Here is a 13993-nt window from a genome sequence, read left to right as displayed (position 1 = left end):
GGCCTCTTGGCACCAGACAGTGGCCCTTGTCCTTGCAGTCCACTGTCTGGTGCCAAGGAGCCTAGTCCCGGCCCCTAAACTGTTGGATTGTCTCGGGTTTCTGTGCCCGGGCCTAAAGAGGTGTCGCCCTCTGCATGCATAGTCATGGCCCTCATGGCCCTTCGGGGGACCGCTGCGGTGAACCTGAACTTAGAGGATGCCCGAGGATGGCCTTGGGTCATGGATGGGGCCTAGGGAGCAGCCTGCTCCTATCCTTGGGATTGTTAATCCCGGACCCCAGTCAGGAGATGCCGTGGCGGAAATTGGGGTGATACCACATAAAGGGATCGCTAGGCAAGGCCTTGGACCCCGGCGCCCACATGCTACGGCCTGAGACGGTGAGAGCCAGCCCGCCTCTCCCTAGGACTCCGATCTCAGCGTATCCCCGAGCGTCAGCCACGCTGGCCGCACGGTGGCGCCAGAGCTCACAGCCCAGCGGCGCTCGCCTGCCTGTCGCGGAGTCACGTGGCAAGGGGCGGCGCAGTCCGATGGCGTAAGCCCAGCGCAGCTCTCGCCCCGCCTACCGCTGGGTCACGTGGCACGGCGGGCGCAGCCTGATAACGCGACGCCCAGCCCCTGGGCTCCGCTCCCGCCCCGCCGCCGAGTCCTTTTGTCCAAGATGGCGGCGCCGGGGGCGCTGCCTCCTCCTCCGCCGCCGCCGCCGCTGTGAGAGGCCTGAGGGCCGCCCGCCCGCCCGCCACGCCGGCGCCATGAAGAGGCAAAGCGAGCGAGACTCGAGCCCGAGCGGGCGCGGCTCGTCATCGTCAGCCAAGCGGCCGCGGGAGCGCGAACGGGAGGCGGAGGCGGGCGGGCGGCGGGCGGCGCACAAGGCCTCGGGCGGCGCCAAGCACCCCGTTCCAACGCGGACCCGCGACAAACCCCGTGGTAGCGGGGGCGGCGGGGGTGGGCATCGCGACGGCCGCGGCGCCGGGGACGCGAATCACCGTGCGAGCAGCGGCCGCTCCTCGGGCTCGGTCGCCGGCGGCGGGGGACGCGGCGGCAAGGCCTCGGGGGACCCGGGTGCTTCAGGCGCTTCTCCCCGCGCGTCTCCGTTGCCACCACCTCCGCCGCCGCCCGGAGCCGAGCCCGCAGGTCCCGGCTCGTCCGCGGCAGCACCCGAGTACAAGACGCTGCTCATCAGCAGCCTGAGCCCCGCGCTGCCTGCAGAGCACCTCGAGGACCGGCTGTTCCACCAGTTCAAGCGCTTCGGCGAGATCAGCCTGCGCCTGTCGCACACGCCTGAGCTGGGCCGCGTGGCCTACGTGAACTTCCGGCACCCTCAGGACGCGCGCGAGGCCCGCCAGCACGCCCTGGCCCGCCAGCTGCTGCTCTACGACCGCCCGCTCAAGGTGGAGCCCGTGTACCTGCGCGGTGGTGGCGGTGGGAGCAGCCGGCGAAGCAGCAGCAGCAGCGCCGCCGCCTCCACGCCGCCCCCAGGGCCGCCCGCGCCTGCTGACCCGCTCGGCTACCTGCCGCTGCACGGTGGCTACCAGTACAAGCAGCGCTCACTTTCCCCTGTCGCCGCCCCGCCACTGCGGGAGCCCCGCGCCCGCCATGCCCACGCTGCTGCAGCCTTTGCCCTGGATGCTGCTGCCGCCGCTGCCGTGGGACTATCTCGGGAGCGGGCCCTAGACTACTACGGGTTGTATGACGACCGGGGTCGCCCATATGGCTACCCCGCCGTATGTGAGGAGGACCTGATGCCCGAGGACGACCAGCGGGCCACGCGCAACCTCTTCATCGGGAACCTGGACCACAGCGTGTCGGAGGTGGAGCTGCGACGAGCCTTCGAAAAGTACGGCATCATTGAGGAGGTGGTCATCAAAAGACCTGCCCGGGGCCAGGGCGGTGCGTATGCCTTCCTCAAGTTCCAGAACCTAGACATGGCCCACAGGGCTAAGGTGGCCATGTCAGGTCGGGTGATTGGCCGCAACCCCATTAAGATCGGCTATGGCAAGGCCAACCCCACCACCCGTCTGTGGGTGGGTGGTCTGGGACCTAACACCTCGCTGGCGGCCCTGGCCCGGGAGTTTGACCGCTTTGGGAGCATTCGGACCATCGATCATGTGAAAGGAGACAGCTTTGCCTACATCCAGTACGAGAGCCTGGACGCAGCCCAGGCCGCCTGTGCTAAAATGAGGGGCTTTCCCTTGGGTGGTCCAGACCGCAGGCTGCGTGTGGATTTTGCCAAAGCAGAGGAGACTCGGTATCCCCAGCAGTACCAGCCCTCCCCTCTCCCTGTGCATTACGAGCTTCTCCAAGATGGGTATACCCGGCACCGAAACCTGGATGCTGACCTGAGGGTGCGGGACAGGACCCCCCCACACCTCCTGTACTCAGACCGAGACCGGACCTTTGTGGAAGGGGACTGGGCCAGCCCCAGCAAGAGCTCTGACCGCCGGAACAGCCTGGAGGGCTACAGCCGCTCAGTGCGCAGCCGGAGTGGGGAGCGCTGGGGAGGAGATGGGGACCGGGGCCTGCCCAAACCCTGGGAGGAGAGGCGGAAGCGGAGGAGTCTTTCCAGTGACCGCGGGAGGACAACCCACTCCCCTTACGAGGAACGGAGCAGGACCAAGGGTGGTGGGCAGCAGGCCGATCGAGGCTCCGACCGCACCCCTGAGCGCAGTCGCAAGGAAAATCACTCCAGTGAAGGGACCAAGGAGTCAAGCAGCAACTCCCTCAGCAACAGCAGACACGGGGCGGAGGAGCGGAGCCACCACCACCACGAGGCTGCAGACTCTTCCCACGGGAAGAAGACACGCGAGAGCGAGCGCAATCATCGAACCGCTGAGGCTGAGCCCAAGCCTCTGGAAGAGCCAAAACACGAGAGCAGAAAGCTCAAGAATCTTTCAGAGTATGCCCAGACGTTGCAGCTGGGTTGGAACGGGCTTCTAGTGTTGAAAAACAGCTGCTTCCCAACATCTATGCACATCCTAGAGGGGGACCAGGGGGTCATCAGTGGTCTCCTCAAAGACCACACTTCTGGGAGTAAGCTGACTCAGCTGAAGATTGCCCAGCGCCTTCGACTGGACCAGCCCAAGCTCGACGAGGTCACGCGACGCATCAAGCAAGGGAGCCCCAATGGCTACGCAGTGCTGCTGGCCACCCAGGCAACCCCCAGTGGGCCTGGCACCGAGGGGATGCCTGCGGTGGAGCCAGGCCTACAGAGGCGGCTTCTCAGGAACCTGGTCTCCTACTTGAAACAGAAGCAGGCAGCGGGGGTGATCAGCCTGCCAGTGGGCGGGTCCAAGGGCAGAGACAGCACAGGCATGCTGTACGCCTTCCCGCCCTGTGACTTTTCCCAGCAATACCTCCAGTCCGCACTGAGGACACTGGGCAAGCTCGAGGAAGAGCACATGGTGATAGTTATCGTAAGGGACTCTGCCTAGCCCAAACCCGGCTTCTCCAGCTTCACGTTGGTGTCACAAAAGCAGTTCTTTTAAAAGCTGGTCCCTGGCCTCTCTCCTACTCCCTTGGTTTGAATTCTCTGCTGGGTGGTTTTGGTTCCTTTGATAGGGGACCAAAGTCCTTTCCCCACCAAAACTAAGTCCTTAGGTTCTTGGGATTTTTTTTTTTTTTTTTTTTTTTTTACAGCGATGAGAAGGGACTCCTGTCATGTTGATTTTGGGACATTTTTTACAGCGATGAGAAGGGACTCCTGTCATGTTGTTTTCTAGTGTACGAGATACTGTCTGCTGTGTTCTGTATTTTTTTATTTTTTGACTAACTGTATGGAAAGTTTGTCAGTAAAGCCTTTGTCAGAGGATGGATTTTTAATCCTGTTTTAATCAAGTTTTTTCTCAAAGATGGAAGACTTTTCCCCACCGCATGCGCAAAATGCCCTAAGTCATCGTCCTGGCACCGGCCCATCTTGAGCCCTGCTGCATTGGTGGCTGTCAGCCCCTCAGCTCTTTGGGCTGTCAGGATCGTATTCACATTTGTTTTTATCTTGGCTGAGGGCAGATGGGCTTCAGTTTGCACTCAGGCCCCTGCCATGCCAGCCTGAGCAGAGCCCATGCAAAGGAAGGGAACAAGCCTAAGGTCTGTCTGTAGCCAGCAGTTGTCTGGGTTTTTGTTGCCCTGCCCTAAACAGTGTGTCCGTCAGCTTGAGCTGCAGCTGTTGGACAAAGCGCCCAGTCTAAGGCTGCAGTGTGGTCTAGTGGTCATGGGAGAAGCAGTGCGATATTGATGCCAAGGGGTCTTGGTGCCACGGATCCGCACAGGCTGCCTCCTTTTCGCCTCCCAGGGACACTCTGGAGGCCAAATGCTGGAGTGTGGGAGGTAGCTTTCCTTAATTCTTGAACTTTACCTGGTGTTTGTGAAGTTCCAGCTCTTCCTTTGGTTGTTCAGAGCTGATGTGTCAATGTGGAGTAGGCCTGTCCGAGTCACTAGAACTGTGGGGGGGACACTGAACCCCTGGTCTTAATTTTTGTGATGCTGCAGGTGAGGAAGATGCCCTGACTTAATTTTGCCAGGTGCAAGGTGAGTGCAGCTCGGCCTCAGGCCTTGATACTGACAAGGGGGAGGCAGGAAATGAGGTCACAGTCTGAGGTGCTGGGCAGTGCGAGCTCAGCCACTCGAGCCGAGCTGAGGGAGGGAGGAGCGGGGAGGCATCCTTGAGCTGGAAGGGAAGACAGCTTGAAGGAGCATTAACTTCCGTCGTCGTGTCTGATAAGATAATATGGCCAGCACTGGCCAATGAAGCCGGTGTCATACAGCACTTGTCACCACAGCACGCAGCCCAAATACCATTGGATGTTCCACAAGGGTCACTGTCAGGGCTGAGAGTGAACGGAAGCTCCTGTGAGAGAACGGAGCCCCCAAATGCCCAGCAATTCCCAGTGCCATTGGCCATGCCACCCTCTTTGCAGGTCTGGTCTGCGACCCCAGCGGGCTCAAGGCAGTGCAGGCGACCGCTGGGCTGGGTGCGAGAACCCGTGGGGCGGGGCTGAGGCGCGGTGCAGTGGGGAGAAGACGGGCCTCTGCACAAGGACAGTGCAGGCCAGTGTCCGCGAGACCTTGGCGATGAAAAGAAACGGGAAGGTGCCTGGGGCAGCCCTGTTCGCTGGGCTTTAGCTGGTGCTCACGAGAGAAGCAGCGTGTGGGAAACAAAACGTGACACAAGGAGAGGCGTGTGAAACATGTTTATTTGCCTGTTTTAACTTGAGCTGTGGCCACGCTGCCAGGCATCTGAGCAAGTCCGGGAGCGCGACAGGAGTGGGCCTCACCTTGTTGACAGCAGATGGGGGGGGGGGGGGGCTTAAGGGCCCCCCACAGGGTTTCCTGTAGCTCCAGGACAAGGGCCAGGCACAGGCCAGCGCTGGCTTCAAGGTGCCTTCACTGAGCGGGTGCTCAGACCCCGAACACTATGCCTCCTACTTTTCCCAGACAGAAACCTAGAAAGTCTGGTTGGAGAAAACACTTAACCCTTGCCTTGTCCACCCCTCTTCAGGGTAAGTGCTCTCTGGCCCCCCAAAGAACTAGAATTAGGGTGAAGAACCACAACCTGTTAACGTGACCTTCCTCTGCCTTGGACCCTCTTGTCAACCACTTCCTTCCTGAGTCCTAAGACATCCCAGGTTCGGTGACTTTCTCTCAAAGGCCTTGGCCAGCAGTGAGGGTAGGTCAGGTGGTCGGCTCTGGTCTGACACTGCCCCTGGGCAGAAGATGGTGTCACTGCAGGTCCCCAGTGCCTCCACCTGGGGTTCGGGTCTGTGCCCCACAGCAACTGTGCTGTGTCCTCCTAAGTGACCGGAGATGGAGCCCAGAATAAGAGGCTGACGTGTGCTTGGCCTCGGGCACGTCCCTAAGGGTGTGTTGTCAAGTCAACCAGAATTCTGCTTTCCTGTTGGAGGCCCCGTCTCCACCCGGGAGCCCTGGGGGTGTTCCCAAGAGCTCCTGGCAGAGTTCGGGGAGACAGCTCAGTTAATGACTGGAACATAGTGCTTTTACTATTTAACTTTTAACCCATTTTCTTCTAATCCATTCAGCACCAGCAGTCAAACTATTCTACTGGTTAGGTGTTAGCAACCCATGTAAGCTGAGGCCTGAAGCAACTTAGGAGCTGAGACCTCTGCTCCCAGAGGACCGCGCGGCACCTGTGGGCACAGGCCACTGCAGTGTGTGACAAACTGGTGCTCCGGAGCCCAGCGGGGCTTGCCCAGCCCCTGGTGAGTTTTAGCTGCCTTGTCTTGCTTGTTTACTTCCCAACCAAATGTGTCCCCTCTCCTCTAAGGGAGAAAAGTCTTTAGCTGTACGTAATACCCACATAACAGAAACCGAGAAGCTATTACTTGGGCAAACTACTCCCAGGCAAAGAGGGACGAGGGCCTCCCATTTACTGCGGGCAGGGGGTGGGGTGGGTGTGAAAGTGAGCGCCTCAGCGGTGTGGTTTACCACAAGCCAGTTTTAGGGGCCTGTGAAATACCTGCGAACTAGCCTGACCGAGTCCCAGCTGCCCCTAAAGTGCCAAGTCACTGTGACACTGCCTTTCAGGAAACGTCCTGTCACCCAGCTACAGTACAGGTATGGCCACGTGCTTTCACTCCTTAGCTTTGCCAGTTCATTCCCCCAAAATGTCCCCAGACCCCTAACTTTCCAACTCCCCAAACCTGTAATCCAGAGCTGCCTTCTTGATTCAGAAGTTGGGGGGGCAGAGAGATGTGTCCACAGTGGCCACTGCCCTGCACACCTCCCTCGGCCCCCTGTGGCAGGCTCTCGGGCAGTCCCGGCGGGGGGGGCGCTGCAGGCCAGGGCCAGGCACTGGGCTAAGCACTGCTCCCCAGAGGGCTTTATTTGGGCAGAGTCCTCACCACCGTCCGGACTGCCTGTCGGAAGGCGTCTTCTCTACTGCCTGGCTAGAGCTGCAAAGAAAGGGACAGATCCCACTTTGGTAAAAGAGGACAGGGAGAGGCCATCAACAAAGACAGACTGGTAGTTTATTTTGTATTTTTTTTTAAATAAATACACTTTACATTAAAGAAAAAGGCCTTTGATTTATAATTTCCACATTGGGGAGAAAGAAGAAAAAAAAGGATTTTTTTAAAAACTGAATGACAAAGAAAAATAGAGGGAGTGAACTCATATCCTATGTTCCCTGAACTCCACAGAACCCACCCGCTCCGACCTCGCTGCCCCAGGCCACGAAGCTGCGCGGGGCGAGGCATTTACTCAGCGAACAAGCTCTGGCACAAAGGAAAGCAAATTAACCTGACAGCATATGAGGCAACGAAAACAGGTTAAAAATCATATATTATATTTATAATAAAATATTCTTAATCCTTATCAATTTAAGAAACCACGATTTTCCTTTTCATTTAAATACGTATGTAAAAATGCCTCTCTATTGTTCTTTAGATGTCATTTTCTTCCATAGAAAATGAAGTGCAGGGACAAGACCTGGTGGATACAAGTTCATACCCTCGGTTATAAATGCCTGGCTTTTTTTTTCTTTTTAAGTTTTATAAAAAACTATTTCTTGTTCTTTAAGTAAAGAACATCATACAAAGAAAATATATTGTGAAATAACCCCAGAGACATGTTTTTTTCCCTTGAGGAGAGCTATGTCCCCCCTAGGAGAAGGGGAAGCAGACGAGGCGTAACCCGTTGTCTTTCTGTGGTGGTTCTTGTTGGGAAGGGCCCTCAGGTCCCAGTGAGACTCTAAGCTACAGTCCTCTGAGCGCAGGCCATGCACAGCCCGGGGGGGAAAGGGAGGGAAGGTGTTCTGAATGCATCTGACTCAGTTTCTCGCCTGCCAAGAATCTCCCATGTGGTGATGGCTCCTCACTCATTCAGAGATAAGATGATGTCATCTTCCAGATCAGAGCTGTCAGCGCTGTCGGCTGCAAGGTAAGCAAAGGGAGACACCAGGTTAGGCACTACACTAGGCTTACAGGAAGCTTTCGGGAAGGAAGCAGCTGCATGCGCAGACATTTGTGCCTGAGGAAGGCTAATTAACTTTCCAGAAAGGAAAACACATCAATTAACTCCCTGGAGCGCACTCGAGAATATACTTGGCAACAGGTCGCCCCTGGGGACCTCCTGCTTTACCTTTCCAAGGCTCTGGGTGCGGTGACCTGATTCCTAGAGGTTCCTCCTGCCTTGGAGGCCCTAATGGGACCAGGCAAGCCCCCGTCCAGGTTCCACCCATGGTGCTCTGAATGGCTGCAAAGGGGCAGCGCTGGGCACAGGACCACTAAGGAGATGGGCTGAGCCCAAGCAACAGAGATTTCTCTCTAACTCCTTAGCCCCTCTCTTCTCAGATCTTACAAAGGCAGAGATAGTCAACCTAGGATTCGTTCTTCTGCAATTTGAGAATATAGTCTGCAGGAAACAAATTCCCAAAAAGGGTACAGGCTAGAGAAGTGCCTAGAAACTCTAGCCTGGAGACCAGCAGGGAGGAGCTATGGTGCCCTGGAAGCTGGCACTGTGTCTCTGGCACATGAGCCCTCTCCTCTGCTTGACCATCTCAGGCAGTGAACAGACACCACATTAGTTAGTACCTCTAGACGGATCCATTAAGGGGTGAAACTAGGCAGTAGCTAAAAGCACCCTCAACATGAGGTAGATATGCCATGTCTGACCAAAGTAAGAAACAGTCCCTACCTCTTATGGACTCGAGTATTTGCCGAGAGAAGATAAGGCAAAGGTCTTAGTGCCCATTTTGATTCCTCACCTCTCAGGAAGCTGGGAAATGCTTTTTAACAAGGTCCCCTGGGAAGTGGGCAGACCCTGAACTGGAGCCCTGCAAATGCCCAGAGGTCCTGGGGTTCCCATGGGAGAGGGACAGCCACTGGTTCCACACAATCCCTCGTCAGCCTTTCCCAGATAGCTGAGGAAGAACAAAGCATTTTCCCAAACCCTCCATTCACTACAATCTCCTTTAGGAAGAAAACTGAAGTGGATAAAGTAAAACTAAGAAAAGCATGGCCGTGACTCAAGAAAATCCTGGAAGTAAGCAAAGAAATGGCTGGAAAAACCAGTGTTCCTGGGTCTAAAAGGGCTCAAGCACAGCCTGACTTGATTGGTGAGGAGGGGAAACAGGATGGAAAGATCATCAAAGAACTAATACCTGACACAGCTGATCCAAACAGCCTCGTCAGCTTCCTGGCTGCGGGAACTCCCGGAGGAAGTGCCAGCAGGGAAAGGTGGGCCTGTTCCGCAGAGCCAAGCACTGCTCCGTGTCCTGGGCTGTGGGAGACTCCGGAGTACCCCAGGAGCCAGCAATGCCAGACCCACCCCCGCGAGACCTGTCTGAGCGTCAGCTGTAGAGCTGCTAGGAGTCGAAGAGTCTTTACCCTGCCTCGCGTCTAAGAACTGTCGGTGCAGCTGGACGAGGACGCAACACAATCTTCAAGCAACTGGCAGGTGCAGAGTTGAGAGAACCTTCAGGGCTCGGGCACTAACTCCCCTCCTGGTGGTCACCTGGCAGGACTCCTTCCTCTACCTGCCTTAGCCTTTTCCTCACCCTCCAAGTGTTCAAGAGACCTGGTCAGGACCTGTCCTGAAAGGCCCTTGAGGCCAAGGCATCTAGATCTACATGCACAGTGTTGATGCAACATTTAACTGGCTGTTCTTACAACACGCAGGCTTCTGGGGGCAGAACTGACTGGAACAGAGAAGCACAAAGACCTCCGAGTGGAGGTGCTCTTCCTGGGGCTGGGCTTCTGCACTGGGCCTGAGACCCCTGGTCCCTGAGATCCAGGACCCATGCGAGGTCAGGCGGGGCACATGGCCGTGCTCTCCTGCCCCCGCTGGCTCTCATCATGTCCTAAAAGGGCTCCGTGAGTCCCAACAGCAGGAGCCACTGCCCTGGAGGATCAGTGTGCGGTGAGGCACCAGGAAGCCACGGGCACAGCGGGCTCCGTCTGCTCTGCCACGAGCGGCTGGGGGTCGCTATAAAAACAGCAACAGAGTATGTGCCTCAGATGCCACCTCTGTCACCTCAATCCTAGAGCCCAAGCTAAAATGTCCTCAAGTTGTCATCTATTATGGCATTTTCACATCATAAATCTTCCCACCAAGTTAACATTCTCATTGCTGATAGAATTAAGGTTTTCCAGATTTTCTCTTGGGCTTTAAAGAAGACGTTTCCTAAATTAAAGAGTTAAAGGATAAAGGAGGCAGTAATTTTACAAGCCAAATACAAATTCAGTGACTATATTCAAATTAAGAATGGAAAACTCAGTGATCTCTTAGGTCGGGAGCACCACCACCAGCTGCTCCCTAGCCGACCGTACTTAACAGGCTGGTGTAAAAGGAATTGCGGTTTAAAAGGTGAAAAAATTGCAAAAACCACAATTACTTTTACACCGACTTAATGCTTGTAATTTAAGGGAAACAACTTGTGCCCCTGTGTGTCACTATTCAGATGACAAAAAGGTCTAGTAAACTTGCCCTTGGATCAGTACCGTCATGTGTCCCTTGCCCCCTTAGCCACTCTTGACCTGGCTCTCTGACCACGGCCAGGGACAAAGCAAGTCCTCCACTGAATCACCTCAACTTCCAACGTGGAAAATACGGAAGCTGGTAAACAGCAGGTGGGCAGATACAAGACATGCCCTCCCCACAGACCTTCCTCAAAATACAACTAGGCAGGAGAACTTCTGTAAGAAAGAAAGTCCCCCCTAAGCCAGCTGCCTTCCATCTTGAGGGCTCAAAGCAAGTATGAGATTTATCCCAAAGAAAATGGATTCAGGTCACTGTGGAACAGAATCATTTATATATCTGCGTAAATATACACGGCCACCCCTGCCTCCTACCACCCCCCCATTCTCCTACCAAATACCAATGATTATAAAAACCAAACATCTACTATGGAGAGGCTTGGCATTTGTTGAGCCTAGGCCAGCACAATAGAATGTTCTGGAATGATGTAAGTGTTCCCTGTCTGTGCTGTTCAATATGGTAGCCGCATGCGGCTACTGAGCACTTTAAAAATGGACATGAAAGTGAGGAACTGAATTTTTTAACTGTATTAACGTTTTAATGGCTACATGTGGTGAGTGGCCACCATATCAGGCACAATCCCCACCATGGCTGTGGGAATGCTGGCCAGGTTAGCTGCGTGAAAAATGGCCGGACATCACAGGGGTGACTCCCCCGTCAGGCAGGGCAGCACTACGAAGAACCAGGACCAGAGAGTCTGTCAATAGTGACACACGTCACAGGGACGCTGCCGAACCTGTGGAAACATGCGGGGTACAGCTGCAGAGCTGGGGGACTCAGAACCACTAGCTGGTTTGACGAGGGCTGCTTGGCATAGTCAGGGACAACCTGACTTCAGAGAGCTGTCCTAATGGGAATTACTGGAAAAACGAGCTTGTTTTTTCTAACCTAGAATTGGGGGGTGGGGTAAGGAACAAAACTAAAACCATCTGTCCCCTGACCTTAAGAGGCGTTAGGCAAAAGCAGACAGGAAAGGGCTCCTCCACAGAGGGCTTTTATTTCTTTACACCTACAAAGGAGCAGGGGCAGGCTCCTGAAGGTGCCAGCTCTGCCCGCGGGAAGAACTACACTCTGGCCTTCCAACCTCAGGCAGGCTCACCCGCTAAACACAGCCAGTCCCGAGCGGGCGTGTGTGGCTACGTTCCCACTACAACGGAAGAGCCCACAAAGCGTAAAGTAGTTACCGCCTGGCCTTTACAGAAAAAGTGATCCAGCCCGTTTTCCAGATGAGAGAGAAAAGCCATTTGGTTACGTCCTCTGATGGGAGAGCAGAAGACCAGAGAAGGGAAGCTGCTTTTCCTCCAGGGGCCAGAGGGGCGCCTCGCCAGTCACGGGCACAGGGCCCCGTGGGCGCCAGGGCTTAGCCCGCGGTCGGCCCTGCACTTACTGTCCCCCAGGATCAGCTCCACTTCCTCGTCTGCATCGGAGTCTTCGTCCTCCCCGTCCTCTCCCTCCTCTAGCAGGTTGGCCAGCTCCTCGTCAGAGGGAGAAAAGTCATTGTCCCCATCGTCCCCGGCGTTCTCATTGTTGTCGTCCTCCTCCAGCTCCGCCTCCAGCAGCTGGTCAGTGTCCAGCTCGTCCAGCTCGTCCGTGTCGTCGTCGTCTTCATCATCATCTTCTTCCTCCTGCTCTTCCTCCTCCTGGTAAGACAGCACGAGGTCCATTAGGACACGCAGAGGCCTGAGCATGTGGGCCACATGGGGAGTCTTCCCTCCTTCCCAAAGAACAGGGAGGAAACTGTCAACAGAGCGTGGTCATGTCCGCACAGACTCCTCAGCGCAGGCTGAGTCGGGCACACACGTCCCCCAGGACACACACAGCTCCCCTCAGACAAGAGTCACCGGTCACCGCACAGAGGCGTTCCTGATCACGCAGCCTTATCCAAAGAAACAGACAGCTCACTTCACAGGTCTCCACCATCGGCGTTCTAGGTTCCGAGCTACCGAGTAACAAACGCAAGGGGGCTGTGCTGTCTCTTGCATCAACCACACCAATCCAATCACTGAGGCACTAGAACAAACGCTTCCACCTGGCATCTCAACGCAGCACTTTAACAAGACGGAGAGCACAGCTGCTGAGTCCACAGCTCCCAGGCCTTCAAGCTCTTGCCCTGATCTTACACCCAAGGCTGTGGGTTAGCAGCACCATCGCGAGCGTCCAGGGACTGAGCCACGCGACAATCAGACTTTACAGTACAGGGCACTAACAGGTACCCCCATTTTCTGTCATAAGCCTCCCCTCTGCCTCTCACCACACATACACAGTGTGCTACACAAACTGTCCAAACTTACATTCTTAAGAGGACTTCCCAAAGGCAGGGAAACTACGAGAAAACAAAATGCCTGGCTCTAGGCACCCTGGGCTTTGTAAATGATCCATTCTGGTACCTGCCAGAGTTCTACTTTGCACCAGAATCCAAATTGTTTCCCTTCAAGCAAGAGAGGACACACAGCTCCTTGCTTTGATAAGGATGGCAGGTGTTATCAAAGTAACCAATTAAATGTGGCCAAGTAAATGTGACCAACATTCAGTCCCTTATCCCTGCTCCAACATCAGCTGTCAGCCTTGCCAGTAGGAAAAGGATTCTAATTCCTGCAATAATAAATAAGATGTGAAATTCATTTACTACTTCAGCCTAACAAAAGTCAAAACAGAACAAGCCCAATATAAGCAGAAAACATTACAACCTTTTTAAAGGTGCTGCTGCTGTCACTCACGCATCCAGCCACTGTGCATGAGCTGTAATGTCAAACTAGGCTTCCATCCGGCCAACAGCTCTGCTTTACGAACTTTTGCTAATTCTGAAACCACCATTTAGAGACTTTTTGATGTGATGTTTGAACCAGTCTTTCAGACTATTCAACCATTTCTGGCAGCTACTATGGGAAATACTGACCCCTTTAAATAGCCAGTAACGTACGTACGTACGTATGTACGTACGTGTGTGCGTGCGTGCGTGCGTGCGTGTGTACACCTAATGTAGTGGCCTAAGCCCACTGTTTCCACAGCCTGGGCTATGCATCACCTGCACCCGAAGCCTTCACCCACGTGAAGGTTAAACTGTTCCCACAGGCATCTATTAGCCCACACATTTAGGAAGACCATTCTCTTTCATTTCTAAAAACATCAAAACCTCGCTGACCCAGGAGAAATAAGCTCCCAAGTCAAGAGCAATCCTACAAAATAGGTCAACCAGGGCCCAAGCTTTGAACTACAGATACCGTTCCAAATTCTTCCAGGCGCCTACAAAGCCAAACTTTACCTAACCTTGTAGCAGAAGAACAGTGTGTCTTTCCCAGAAGGCCATGAGGACCTCGGTGACCAGGGAGGGGACATGGGGAGGAGGGGAGAGCTCCCTGAGTCTCACATACAACACATCACTTGCTCTACTTAATGGCCAGTGCTGGCCTAGCGTGCATCTTGTTACACATGGATATGGCTACCAGCTCACTTTCTTAATTTTAAATCTGAAACCTGGACCATGAAACGCAGGCTCACAAGATCTGTC

At 55.0% G+C, this 13993-nt stretch overlaps 2 protein-coding genes and 1 non-coding gene across 3 annotated transcripts in view; 2 read left to right on the top strand and 1 right to left on the bottom strand.

Annotated features, from left to right (window-relative positions):
• The first annotated feature begins 590 nt into the window (after positions 1–590).
• Positions 591–3816, top strand: RBM15B (RNA binding motif protein 15B). Its single transcript, XM_074312258.2, has one exon. It carries the CDS (start codon positions 750–752, stop codon positions 3426–3428), a length of 2679 nt encoding a protein of 892 aa, XP_074168359.1. The 5' UTR covers positions 591–749; the 3' UTR covers positions 3429–3816.
• A 3141-nt stretch (positions 3817–6957) lies between these two features.
• The window catches only part of DCAF1 (DDB1 and CUL4 associated factor 1), a 74615-nt gene continuing 67579 nt past the window's right edge, over positions 6958–13993 (bottom strand). Inside the window, exons 23-24 of the mRNA XM_074312257.2 lie at positions 11873–12125; positions 6958–7880 (exon numbers count right to left, since the gene is read on the bottom strand). Of these exons, the coding sequence (XP_074168358.1) occupies positions 7822–7880; positions 11873–12125 (312 nt within the window). The 3' untranslated portion in view covers positions 6958–7821. The remainder of the gene's footprint in view (positions 7881–11872; positions 12126–13993) is intronic.
• Positions 7150–9063, top strand: LOC109443421 (uncharacterized). Its single transcript, XR_012489557.1, has 3 exons — positions 7150–7276; positions 7798–7887; positions 8925–9063. It is a non-coding gene; the product is annotated as an uncharacterized LOC109443421 (transcript).

The sequence above is a fragment of the Rhinolophus sinicus genome, chromosome 5 (assembly GCF_057876585.1).
Source record: "Rhinolophus sinicus isolate RSI-liver-muscle chromosome 5, RSI-T2T, whole genome shotgun sequence".
NCBI classification, from domain to species: domain Eukaryota; kingdom Metazoa; phylum Chordata; class Mammalia; order Chiroptera; family Rhinolophidae; genus Rhinolophus; species Rhinolophus sinicus.
Note: the sequence above shows the minus strand (reverse complement) of the source record. Positions and strands in the feature narration are given on the sequence as shown.